This window comes from Arvicola amphibius, chromosome 4 (genome assembly GCF_903992535.2).
Source record: "Arvicola amphibius chromosome 4, mArvAmp1.2, whole genome shotgun sequence".
NCBI classification, from domain to species: Eukaryota; Metazoa; Chordata; class Mammalia; order Rodentia; family Cricetidae; genus Arvicola; species Arvicola amphibius.
Genome location: NC_052050.1, coordinates 69,087,812 through 69,101,519, shown reverse-complemented (window position 1 = coordinate 69,101,519; position 13,708 = coordinate 69,087,812). Strand labels below are relative to the sequence as shown.

At 45.6% G+C, this 13,708-nt stretch overlaps 1 protein-coding gene across 1 annotated transcript in view; it reads left to right on the top strand.

Moving 5' to 3' along the window:
* The window catches only part of Sar1b (secretion associated Ras related GTPase 1B), a 31,965-nt gene extending 27,067 nt beyond the window's left edge, over positions 1 to 4,898 (top strand). The window contains exons 6-7 of the mRNA XM_038324566.2: positions 664 to 795; positions 4,301 to 4,898. Coding sequence (XP_038180494.1) covers positions 664 to 795; positions 4,301 to 4,417 — 249 coding nt within the window. The 3' untranslated portion in view covers positions 4,418 to 4,898. The remainder of the gene's footprint in view (positions 1 to 663; positions 796 to 4,300) is intronic.
* Positions 4,899 to 13,708: the final 8,810 nt, after the last annotated feature.

Genomic DNA, 13,708 nt, shown 5'->3' with positions numbered 1-13,708 from the left:
CAGTGTCACCTCAGGGTCCCATGTCTTTGGCAATCACCCAGCCATCTTTGTGACCACTTCCAGAAGAAAGCAGGTGCATGTTCACACCCTCTGCACCCTCTCTAGGTCAGATACTTTGTAAAGAGGCTCAGCAGTTTCCAGCAAGGCAGACCTAAATCTGAGACCACAGAGTAGGGAGGTCCAAGATCTGACCGAAGGTTAACCCCGATCATTCCTTTATTTAGAAAAGTTCTGCAGTCCTGGCACAGGGTCAGGTAGTTGCTGACTCTTCCTTGTATTTGGTCCTCTACAAGCACTAAATTGCTTCACTCAGCACTCAAATCAACCCTAAGTAGTCACTGCTGATCCTTCCCAAGCTTCCGTGGGCTAATTGCCCAAGATCGGAACCTAGTCGCAGAACCAGAAATGAAACCAGGTGGCCCCACCTCCAGGGTGTCCACATTCCCTTAGTGATTTGCATAGTGAGTGTCTCAGAGAGCTGTAGGGGTGTGGTAGAATCGAGCCTCCAGTTTCTTAGGCTCACGTGAGGAAAGTGTGACTGAACAGATCAGGGTGTCATGATACAGTGAAGAAGGAGCCCTTGGCTATTTGGTATCTTCTCAAAATAAGCTTTTCAGATAGCTTTAAGTCAACTTGTCTTTCCTGTTATTTGCTTTCTTTCAGTCACTAATGACAGATGAAACCATCGCCAATGTGCCTATCCTAATTCTTGGAAATAAGATTGACAGACCTGAAGCCATCAGCGAAGATAGGTTACGGGAGATGTTTGGCTTATATGGGCAGACAACAGGAAAGGTAAAATCCTTTTATTTTTCTTTTCTTTTCTTACTTGATTTTGAGATAGAGTCTTTCCATGTAGCCCTAGCTGTCCTGGAACTCACTATGTAGACCAAACCAACCTCAAACTCAAAGAGATCGTCCTGCCTCTGCCACCACACCCAGCTAAGAAAGTAAAAAACTGCCGGGCGGCAGTGGCGCACGCCTTTAATCCCAGCACTTGGGAGGCAGAGGCAGGCGGATCTTTGTGAGTTCTAGACCAGCCTGGTCTACAAGAGCTAGTTCCAGGACAGGCTCCAAAGCTGCAGAGAAACCCTGTCTCGAAAAACCAAAAAAGGTTTTAAACTGGGGCCCATGATGTAGTCCTAGCTAGCGTGAGAGTTTAATGCTAAGAGAACTTGGTTCTCCTGCCTTTACCTCCCGGGAATGAGATCAGAGGCATGCCCAGGTGTGCCCACTTGTGACCAGTATGAATATTTAGTTCTGCAGTAGGAACGTCTTCAGTGACTGTGTACAGCTGCACAAGCTCATTCTTTCTCTTCAAGAAAACCTAATTCACTGGGTGTAGTGGCACACGCCTTTAATCCCAGTACTTGGGAGGCAGAGGCAGGCGGATCTCTGTGAGTTCAAGACTGGCCTGGTCTACAAAAAAAAAAAAAAAAGAAGAAACCCTAATTGTACATTTGAGAGTTCTTTTAATATCCCCGTTACTGTCTGCTAGGGCAAGAGAGCCTTTCTCCTGATAACCATTTCAAGGCCATTATTCATAAGCGCTGTGCTTACGGAAAACTAAGTCAAGATTTCAAAGTTTTAATTATCACAAACTTTTAGCATTAGCTACAATGCCTAAAAATATAGGTCAGGTCTGGGTTCTGTCATCAGCACCACCCAAAACCAAAACAAATAGCCAAATAGTCACTGCCAGGCCATGGGGGCATACTTCATATATATATATATACAATATACACACACAAATATATTTTATTCATATATAATATGAATATATATATATATTCATAAACACATTTACCATGGGGGCATACTTTATATTAATTTGAAATTTTGAAATTTATGCCCTGGCAATGCTGAAGCATGCATGCATGGGCAGCCCATATATGGTGGTTCTGTTGAACTTGTCCATATTGGGTTTCTCTAAGTTGATGCTCTAAGTTGATGAGGACGACTGACCAGGTCTCTTCCTCGAGAGGACACCAGATCTCATTACAGATGGCTGTAAGCCACTATATATACACATAAATCTACATATACATACACTATACATAAACACAGATACATACATGTGTTACACATACACACACACACACACATATATATATATATATATGAACCCCCAGATCCCATTTTAAGTTTCTATTTTGAGTTTTTGAAGCCCTGACTGGCCAGGAACTCACTTTTATAGACCAGGCTGCTGCCTCTGCTTCCTGTATGCTGAGATTAACAGTTGTACACTACTACTCCTGAATTGATGTTTTTGTTGTTATTTATTCTTTTCTTTAAGTACTTTTAGTGTGTGTGTTACCAGGAATTAACCTAGAACCCCACATATAATCTACCATTAAGCCAGATTCTTAGCCTATATTTTCTGCTCTGAACCTACACTTTTTTTTTAAGATTTATTTATTTGTTATGTGTATAGTATTCTGCCTGCATATATCCCCACAGGTCAGAAGAGGGCATCATATCTCATTGTAGAGGTTGTAAGCCGCCATGTGGTTGCTGGGAATTGAACTCAGGTCCTCTGGAAGAACAGCCAGTGCTCTTCACCTCTGAGCCATCTCTCCAGCCCTGAATCTACACTTTATAATAAACTTTTGTTTGTTTGTTTTGGCTTTTCAAGACAAAGTTTCTCTGTGTAATAGTCCTAGCTGTCCTGGAACTCAATTTGTAGACCAGGCTGTCCTCAAACTCAGAGAGTTCCATCTGCCTCTGCCTCCTGAATGCTGGAATTAAAGCATATACCACCACTGCCTTTAAAATGAATAAAATATACTATTGTCTGGTGTGGAGTTACAGGCAGTTGTGAGCCATCATATGGGTGCTGGGAATTGAGCCCAGCTCCTCTGCAAGAACACATGCTCTTAATCACTGTGCATCCTTCAATACCTCTTCTTTTTTTTTTTTTAAGTTTTAACTTTATGTTCATGGATGTTCTGCCTACATGCCTGTCTGTATACTACACATGTGCCTGGTGCACAAGGAGGCCACAGGAGGGCCTTCCCTGGAACTGGAGTCACAGACTGCTGTGAGCTGCAATGTGGGTGCTGGGAATCGAACCTAAGTCCTCTAGAAGAGCAGTAGCAATTGCTCTTGGCACTGAGCTGTCTCTCTTGCCCCAGACAGGACACTATTCTCTTGTTAGTATAAACAACCACACTAACCAATCACACCAGAGCTCTTTTTTTTTTCTTTTTTTGTTTTATTAAGACAGGGTTTCTCTGTGTAACCCTGGCTGTCTGTAGAGAAGGCTGTCCTCAAACTCAGAGAGATCCTCCTGCCTCTGCCTTCTGAGTGCTGGGATTAAAGTGTGCACCACCATTGCCTGACTAGAGCTTCTATTTTTTTAATGTATTTATTTTTATTTTATGTGCATTGGTATTTTGCCTGCGTGCATGTCTGTATGAGGGTGTCAGGTCCCCTGGAACTGGAGTTATAGACACTTGTGAGCTGCCATGTGGGTGCTGGGAATTGAATCCAGGTCCTGTGGAAGACCAGTCAGTGCTCTTGACCACTCAGCCATCTCTCCAGCCCCTGAAGCTCCTATTTTTATTTATAGTGGATTTGTTGAGGCCTGGGGTGGGGCATGTAAATACTGAAAAGTTCCAGAAACTAGGACATGGTCTGAAATCTCAATACTTGGGAAGCTGAGGCAAGAAGATCATAAGTTTAAGGCTACCCTGGGTGCTACATAGTGAGACTGTCTCAACAAAACCAAAAAGAAAAAAGAAAAAAAAAAAAAAAAGAAATGGAATGAACTTCCTAGTTTATAAACAGAACCTCCTTAGTTCACAAGGCTCTTTGAGGACAAAGAAATCCTGCAGCATAGGAAGGGACTCTGCGCTACTGCTGTGGGCATCCTTTGTAACGCATCTGCTCCACTCCAGTCTTAGGCAGTGATCTCGCTGTAGCCAGTGCTGGCCTTGAACTCTGATCCTCTTGAATGCCACCACCTTGCAGAATGTCCTAAATATCAGGAACGAGAATTTGGATTTCTTTTCTCTTTTGAATTTTGAGACAGGGTCTTACTTTCCAGCCTAGGCTGTCCTAGAGCTTGGGATCCTCTAGCCTAGGGCTCCAGGTACTAGAAACACAGGCGTGCGTCAGCACTTGGGTGATTGTTTTATTCCTTTGCATGTCCCAAGCTCACATCTTTCCCACTCACTGGCCACATCATCACAGTAGAGTAAGAAAAAGCTTCGTGTGTTCTGAAGGAGAATCTACAGTATGCTGGGAGTAGAACTTTCATTCCATGGAACCCCGGCCTAACAGCTCTCCTCCCTTGCAGGGCAGTGTGTCGCTGAAGGAGCTGAACGCCAGGCCTCTGGAAGTGTTCATGTGCAGTGTGCTGAAAAGGCAAGGCTATGGAGAAGGCTTTCGCTGGATGGCGCAGTACATCGATTAGCAGCCGGGGTCGTGCCACTCACATCCAGGCCTCCAGGACCCATCCCCCGACATGCATTAACTTGAATTCAATAGACTTTGGTTGGTTTCAGAATAGGTGTTTTTTAGATTATTAATATATCTGAGTGGGAATTGAAAACTGATTCAAGTTTGAATATCACAATGTTAGCTTTCTAATTCCATACAGATAGTTTTTACAGTTTACAGCCCCACATCAACCCCGTCACCGTTTATAAAGATCAGCTTCCCAGCGGTACATTTGAAGCACTTTTTAACAATGTGAAACTACAATATAAACCATATTTAAAAGCTCATCATGTGAAACTTTTATGTACTTTTTGGAAATAGTTTTTCCATTTTAGATTGTCCGCCTACCTTGTGTACAGTTAAAATCTGCTTATCAGCGATTGCATGATGCCTTACCGTTTTCAAGACTACTTTTTCTTATGCAAACGTCATGCAATAAAACAAACTCCAGCGTTTGGCTCTTTGTTGGGCAACTGTTTCATTTGGATGTCATGTGTGGCTAGTGTGCTCTGAAAATGTGAGTTTGGTGTTACACACAGGAGAGGGTGGTTGATGGGCAAGGAGGTTCTATCAGAACGTGACCTCATAGCACTTGGAGTCCAGTGTGCCTGACTCCAAGGTTCTGAGTCCTCCATTTTCCTTACCGGTCGTTCGACCTGGTGATACTACCACGGCCGCAGTCTTTGGCCTGGCCTGTCCTACACGCTCTGGGATCCCATGCTGGTTTCTGATGCTGAGTTTAGCAACTCTTTGAATTTAGTGATTCTTTGTCAAAACTAGTGACGAGACCTGCGTGCCTCGGGGAAAGCAGCAGCTCGTCAGGTGGGATTCCGCTCCTGTCCTGGGCTCTTCTGCATTGGGCCATGCTGATTTCCCGAGAGGAGGAAAATGAAAGCTTGTTTGGGGCCATCTTTGTCTCGCTGGTGCTCAACTTGCTGAGCTTGAATAGCACCAAGCTCTGGATTCTGCATGGGCTGCTCCTGTGAGCACTCCCGTGTTACCGGGGTGCTCACTGATCAGCCATGGTTAGTTGTCTATAGCGTTTTCATTCCCTAAAGAGCTTTCTATGCAGAAACTTCTCCCAGCTTCTTAGACCTGCTGCACCAACTTCCCAGACCTCTGTGAGTTTATTCTGTATTCAGCCAAGGAACGCCTATCTATTTTTCCAAACATGAATCTGTGACCGTGTGTTTGATTGTTTATCCACAGTATGCCTTATGTGGTGACTGAGGGTACAACTCCCCCTTTTTATTTTTTTAAGCTGCATCTTGAGACTGCCACGGCCTCATTTAACAATATCTTGTCCTTGAGGATTATAAAGAATGCCTGTTTTATGCTCAATTTTCTGCTGGGAACAAAATTGCTGAAATGTTTTACTAATATATCTGGATCCATTATCCATTTTTATAATTTGAAAAATTCCCAAATATGAAAAACATTTTTTTTTTTTTTTGGTTTTTCGAGACAGGGTTTCCCTGTAGTTTCTAGAGCCTGTCCTGGAACTAGCTCTTGTAGACCAGGCTGGCCTCGAACTCAGAGATCCGCCTGCCTCTGCCTCCTGAGTGCTGGGATTAAAGGCGTGTGCCACCACCGCCCGGCATGAAAAACATTTTAAGCAATGAGCTATCACATGCTTGGTGGCTTCCCCAATTTATGCAGTGGCCATTAAGAACCCTGAGTAGGTATCAACTGTCATATGCACATATTTTGATTTGTCAAATTCCACAACATGAGTAACATCCATTTGCCATAAATGATTAGGAAGAAGGCCTTGAGGATTTACTCCTAAGGGAGGCATAGGCAGATACTGTGGGTATATACCACATTACTTAGCAATCTGATAAGCCATTTCTCTGGTAAGGCCAAATTGTTTTTTAAATTTCTGCTATTCTGATAAAGAGCATGTGGCTGTTGACTCTCCCTGGGACAAGGCAACCATCTGGGTTGATTTAGCAGCTAGAGGACCAAGAAGACTGGAAAGAGCTCCAGTGTGACCCACAGAGCATGGCAGCTTTCTTTGATGAATGGCATCCTAACCAATGCAGGGAACAGTCCCTATAACCTGAAGGGCTCTAAAAGTATATGACTATCAGTATGTAAATTAAATGAACTATTTGCAAAAAGCTGAAAATCCATAGCTACAGCTTGTAATTCTACTATCTGAGCTGAATCTGGAGCCGTTTGTACTGCATAACCTTTACCATTAATAACATAGGCAGCTCTTCCACTGGAGGAACCATCAGTAAAAACCAGCATAGCATCTTTTATGGGATCTTTCATTACAACTTTAGGAAATATAAAGGAATATGTTTGGGCAACTTTGCAACAATTGATCGGGGCTGGAGAGATGGCTCAGAGGTTAAGAGCACTGACTGCCCTTCCAGATTAACTGTTGGAACACTAAATGCAAACCTTTGACAATCTTGGGGAGCCAAAAGAATGGTATAAAAACAATCCTTTAAGACTAGAGACAAGGCTCAGCAGTTAAGAGCACTGACTGCTTTTCCAGAGATCCCAAGTTCAATTCCCAGCAACCACATGGTGGCTCACTATCACTGTAATGAGATCCGGTGCCATTTTTTGGCCTGCAAGGACACATGCAGGCAGAGCACTGTATATGTAATAAATTAAAAAAATCCAGGGACTGGAGAGATGGTTTAGGGCTTAAGATGACTAGCTGCTCTTCCAAAGGACCTGGGTTCAATTCCCAACACCCACACAACAGCTCATAACTATCTGTAACTCCAGTTCTAGGGGACCTGACACTTTCACACCAATGAACAAAAAATAAAGCCAGGTGGTGGTGGTGCACACTTTAATCCCAGCACTCAATAGGCAGAGGCAGGCGGATCTCTGTGAGTTTGAGGCCAGCCTGGTCTACAAAATGAGTTCCAGGACAGGTGCCAAAGCTACACAGAGAAACCCTGTCTCAAAACAATAACAACAATAACAAAAAGCCCAATCCTTTAAATATAAAATAATTTTATATGTATCCTTTGGTATGGCTGTAGGAGAAGGCAATCCAGGTTACAAAGCTCTATTAGCTGCATGGTTCCATTAACTCTTCTTAAATCTTGTATCAATCTCCATTTCCCAGATTTCTTTTTAATCAGGAAAATAGAATTTCAGGGAGAATTAGTACAATATGGACACTATCCAGCTGTTCCTGTACTAACTGCTGGCTGGCTTGTATCTTCTCTTCTGTCAGAGGCCACTGATCCACCCATACAGACACCTCACTTTTCCAAATTATAGGGTCTGCATGGAGTGCACGTTTCTCAGGGACCTCTCCTAAAATATTCTAATCCTGTCTTGGGAGGTCTCTTGCTAGGCATGATAGGATCCATTCTTCCTTCATTCTCCCTGCTTAGCCCTTTATTAGGTAACAACCCTTGTTGGAACACTTGATTAGCAATAACTGCATTGGGGCTAAACAAATTTATAGGCAAGTGGGGAACAACATATGGTCGAAAAGTTCCTTCATGACCTGTCGTGCACCGCGCCCCCGTGTCTGCGTTTGGTGCGCTGGCACCCAGTTCACAAGATTCGGGCAAGGGGCAGGAGGTTAAAATACACAGACACACATAGACAGAGAGACAGCAACACGGGTCATCCTTGAATTCCCCAAGAATGCCCCTTTTATTGTGTTTAGGGGCAGATTATATAGAGATAGCCACGCCCCAGCCAAACCCACCAGAAACCACTCTCCTGCCATCAGGAACTCCTGAAGGTCTTGTGCTCAGAGCAGCTGTAGGCACTCAGATCAGGAGATTACAAGAAATTCAAGATCTGGGGTCTCACTGCTCCCAACAATGACCCTCTTCATCTTTCCAGAAAAGCTCATTGCTACTTTGTTTAGGACTCTGAGTTTGACCAATCCCTTGTAGCTGTGTAAGTTTCCATTTTTGGCCACATTGAAGGCCATTGACTGGCAGAGATAACAGACACATCTGGACCAGTATCCAAGAGACCAGAAAAGCTCCTTCCATTTATAAACAAAGTGAGTCTTGGGTGCTATGGACCTATGGCTTGTAGCCAATGGGCATCAGATAAACCAAACCCAGCCTCTCCTCTCTTACCTCCTTTAACTTGATTTCTAGTTTGTACTTGGGGAAGTAAAATTAATTGTACAAGCCTCTGGCCTGTCTTTACCACAGAAATTCTATTAGGTGAATGAGTCATAACCTTGATTTCTCCTTCATAATCAGAATCAATCACTCTGGGAGCAAAAAAGATCCCCTGCATCGTGGCACTACTACTTGTTTGGATGGAAGTTCCACCCCTAGCCCTCTCCCCTAGGAGTTGCTGCAGTCCAGACTCCAGCCCTGAGAAAGCCTGCCAAATGATGCCTCCTCCCCAGAGATGCTCAAGACCACTCCCACAGGGTATTTAAACTGCCCCTCAGAGAACAAACACATTGTTTTCCAGTCTTCCAAGTTACTCACCGCACTTCCTCTCGTCTATTATCCGAGAGGCCTCTTCACCTACGGGGTCCTTCACTTAGTCCCTGTTTTCAGGTCCCGTGTACAAGCGCCATTTGTCAGGAAAACCAGACAACCTGTTGAGCGTGCCTGAAAAGGGGAGTGAGGATGGAGAAAAGAAAGAGACAAAAGGCAGAGGAGGACAGAGTCGGGAGGGCTCCCAGTGAACACTGTAGCAGCCTCGAGTGTACTCTCATCCTTTTATATCCAAAGCAAAAAGCAGAGGGCAAAAGACTGACTTCCCAGGATACAAAACAAGCATAATCACCTCCTTAATACTCCAAACATCTAGTAACCGAGCCCTTAGTCAAACATTCTGTTATCTGAAAAGATTGAACTTGCCGACCTTAAGTCAAGATGGAAATAGAAAGAGTCACACTGCAGGCTCCCACCCAGCCCCTCTAGCCTGTTCCCAGATGATGGCCCTTCAGAACCTCGGCATGACTGCCTTGAGGAAATGCACCTGATTCAACCTGTCAGACCTGACTTGACCGATGCCCTGTTGCAGAAGGCGGACGAGGTACGGTTACTGAGGAGAGCAGTTTCGTCCAGAATGGAGTCAGGTATGCGGGGGCTGCAGAGGAAAACCCAGGATGGGACTGTTGAGTTGCAATCGCTTAACTAACCTCAGCTCAGCAAGTCAAGCTCCTAGCTCTAACTCGAGCATTCTGTTGGGGAAAAGACAAGTCTGTCACTACATATCTTGATGACCAGTCTGCCTTTACCATAGCCCACATATATAGGGCCCTGTACCAAGAAATAGAGATCCTCACCTCCACTGGGAAAATCAGAAATAAAGAGGAGAGCTTGACACTGTTAGTAGCCATCTGGCTACCCGGGAAAGTACCCATTGTCCATTGCAAGGAACAACAAAAGGGAGATTTCCCCCAAACACAAGATAAGAGGGCAGCAGACTTGGCCTCCTGGGAGGCACCCTTCGGACCAGTCAGTTCTCTTCAGATTTTGGCTGACACTGCTTGAACTACCCAGACTGTACATTGGAGGAGACTAACTGGGCTAAGCAAGAGGGAGCCAAACAAGAAGAAAAGGCCTGGTGGATGCTGCCAGACAAAAGACCTGTACTTTTTTGTTTGTTTTTTGGTTTTGTTTTATTTAGTTTTTTTTTTTGAGACAGGGTTTACTATGTAGTTTGTAGTTCTGGCTGTTTTGGAACTCACTCTGTAGACCAGGCTGGCCTCAAACTCAGAGGTTCGCCGGTCTCTGCCTCCCGAGTGCTGGGATTAAAGGTGTGCCACCATGCCTGGCAGGCCTGTACTTCTAATAGCTCTTGGAAACCCACTAGTAATGGAGCTCCACCAAGCCACTCACTGGGAGTGGGTTCCCAAAAATGTTATAGCTACCCAGACTCCACTATATCCCCCCATCCAGAGAGATGCTAGAGGGGGAAATGCTTCCTACTACAAAGTGGTTTCCCTTAAACCTCCTTTTCTGCTCTGACACTGGGATCAAAGAGAGACAATGACAGAGGATGCTCCCAGCCTGTCTAGAAAGGGAGCTGCTACGTCTGGCAGCAACCCTCCTGCCAGTGGCATGCACTCAGTGCACTCTACATACATGCATGCAAGACCCTCGAATACATAAAATAAAATAAATCTTTAAAAACGGGTGTGTGTGGATTGAGTATGTAGCTCAGTGGCAGAATACTTGTCTGGCATGTATGGGCTCAATCCCTGGCACCAATAAGAAACCTAAGTATTGTTTGTATTGTATTGTTTAAACATACACAACATTTGGTGATGTTTCAAAAATTCAAGAAAGAAGGACAAAAATGGAGATTAAAAGACATAAAGCACAACTGGGCAGTGGTGGGACACGCCTATAATCTAGCACTTGGAAGGCAGAGGCAGGAGGGTCTTTGTGAGGTCAAGTGCAGCCTGGCTTGGATGCTGGCCCTCATTTATCATCTTGCTTGAGACAGGGCTTCTTGTTCACCGCTGCATATACCAGGCCAACTGAGCCTCAGACTTCCACAAATTCTCCCATCTCTCCATCCGTAGGAATTTTAGCATTATGGAAGCATGGTCTTACTGTGTTCTGTCTTAAGCGGTTTTGCCTCAGGTCTTCATGCTTGCATGGCAATCACTTTACCTGCTGAGCCACCCCCTAGCTCTCCTGACTGCTTTCTTGAGTTAAAGGAAGTTTAATATAACTGCTCAGTGGTGGACCATGCTTCTAACCCCAGCACTTGGGAGGCAGAAGCGGGTGGATATCTGGAGTTTGAGGTCAGCCTGGTCTACAGAGAGAGTTCCAGGACAGCCAGGGCTACTCAGAGAAACTCTGTCTTACAAGAGCAAAAAAGAAAAAAAAAGGAAAGAAAGAAAAGAAGGAAGGAAGGGAGGGAGGGAGGGAGAGAAGAAGGGAAGGAGAGAGAGAGAGAGAGAGAGAGAGAGAGAGAGAGAGAGAGAGAGAGAGAGAGAGAGAGAGAGAGAGGTAGTTTAATATGAAATTCAGCAGGACTACGCTCCTATTTCATCTGGCACTGGCCATATTGCAGAAAGCTGAGAGGGCATAAACATTGCCAAGCACTGGCACCACCTTTTAGGTCTCATCTAGATCTGGGATTTTCACTGTACCCAACTAGACCTTAAGTTTGAGTTGGTTTCTAGTCCCACTTCCTGATTAGGAAACCAGACAAGGTTGGTTGCAGTCTAGAGAAAAACATGTTGATTTTGCTCCTGTTTAGGGCCTTCAATACTGAAGAGGGGCAGGGAACGTCAGTAAGTCAAGGCAGGAGAGCTTTAGCCCATTCTGGCTGTAGAGAATCTAATGGTCACTTGCCTATGGATAAAACCCCATGACCCCAGGACCCTGCTCAACAGCTCCCAAAGGAAGCCAGCTGGGGCTGCTTTCCTTCCTGACTGCCTGGCAGCAGATGGCAGGACATGGAGCTATTTAGAGAACAGTCTCAGAGTTTCACCCCACCCCAGATTCTATTTGGGGCCAGCCTGAGAATCAACAGGCCCCTTGCATCTTCTGGCGATCAGGTGGCTCCAGAGGCCCCCTTGGATTTGCTGGCTGTCAGGCTTGATTACTATCGAGAGCCTTTGGGGTCCAGTCCCAAGGTACTCTTCAGGGTTCAGAATCGGATGCTACAGCAAGCAAAAAGGACTTTTTCCCCTCTGGTTATCTGAGGGCGAAAGAATCTCTCACTCTGTGCTTTTCTGCATCCGTTTCTTTATTGTTCTGCTTCTGTTCTAATTCTCCTGTCCTACTACTGACTTCTCCGGTGTGGGAGGTCCTTCTGTCTATGTGTTGCCACGTCTGTCTGCACACTGCCACGTTCCCCTTCATGATCAACCACGTCTGCCTGTACACTGCCATGTTCCCCTTCATGCTCAACCACGTCTGCCTGCATACTGCCAAGTTCCCCTTTATGATCAACCACGTCTGTCTGCACACTGCCAAGTTCCCCTTCATGATCAACCACGTCTGCCTGTACACTGCCATGTTCCCCTTCACGACCAACCATGTCTGCCTGTACACTGCCATGTTCCCCTTCATGATCAACCATGTCTTCCTGTACACTGCCATGTTCCCCTTCATGATCAACCACATCTGCCTGCACACTGCCATGTTCCCCTTCCTGATCATAATGGGCTGAACCTCTGAAACTGTAAGCCATCCTCAATTAGATGTTTTCTTTATAAGAGTTGCCATGGTCATGGTGTCTCTTCATAGGAATACAAACCTAACTAAGACTCTGTGTGTGTGTGTGTGTGTATACACATGTGCTACTGCATACATGTGGCCAGCAGAGGACATGTTTAGGGATTTAGTTCTCTCCTTTCCCCTTGTGAATGTTGGGGTCAAACTCAGGCCACCAGGTGTGGCAGCACCTTTACCCCTGAGCCAGCAGCCCTGCCCCGTTTCTTAACCACTGTGATAAGTTCTTTAGGCCCAGTGCTGATTCCAACACCAGCTCTGTATGACATGATCTTGTTCTCTAAGCTTAGAGCCATCGCCCACTGGGCTCACAGGCACTTGGGCCATCGGATCAAGAGAGATCATTTGAAGTCAGGACTGTCCTGAAGCATGTCCTTAAAATGGCACACTGGGCATCGAGCTTGTGTACCGACATGCGTGGCACTGTGGAAGGTTCTAGTCTAAAGGAAGGCTAGGATGCACCCTGGACTGAGCACAGCAGAATGAGAGCAGGTGTAAGGCCTTGGGGTCAATCTCCAGCACCACAAACAAACAAACAGCCAAGCAAGCCGAAGTTACTGAAACAGTGGGTACGGCTCACCCACGAAGCATCAGACTGAGCCCTGGAGGTGAGGCTCCTGAGACAGCCGAGCCTATCAGTCTGGTCTTCATATTAACCTCTGGCCTGGGGCTGGCTTGGCCTGAACAAGGTGGGTGGCAGAGTTCATCTGTTGAGTAGGACGTAGCGGAGGCAGAAGAGGGGACACCGTATAAAGTGCGACATTTGGAAAGTCAGGCTGCAACGCACCTCGACTATGAGAAAATGTCCCCACGGCGAAATTGAACTGGATTAGATGTCTGTGATGTGAGGCCCCAGAGGCCCATGAGCGGGTGTGATTGGGAGCTTGGCAGCTCACACTTGTAGTCTTGTGACCCCTAGCAGTCCCTGTAGGACTGAAGCTGGCCTAGAGAAGCGCCTGCCCCTCCATTCGAAACAAGGGTACCTAAGAAATCTGAAATTCTCCAGAAGGAAGAGGCTGACGCCCTAGTGCCAGCTAAAGGGAAACTTGTTTCCTAGAGAGAGATTTAATTCTGACAACTGCCAGCCCACCTTAAGAGGA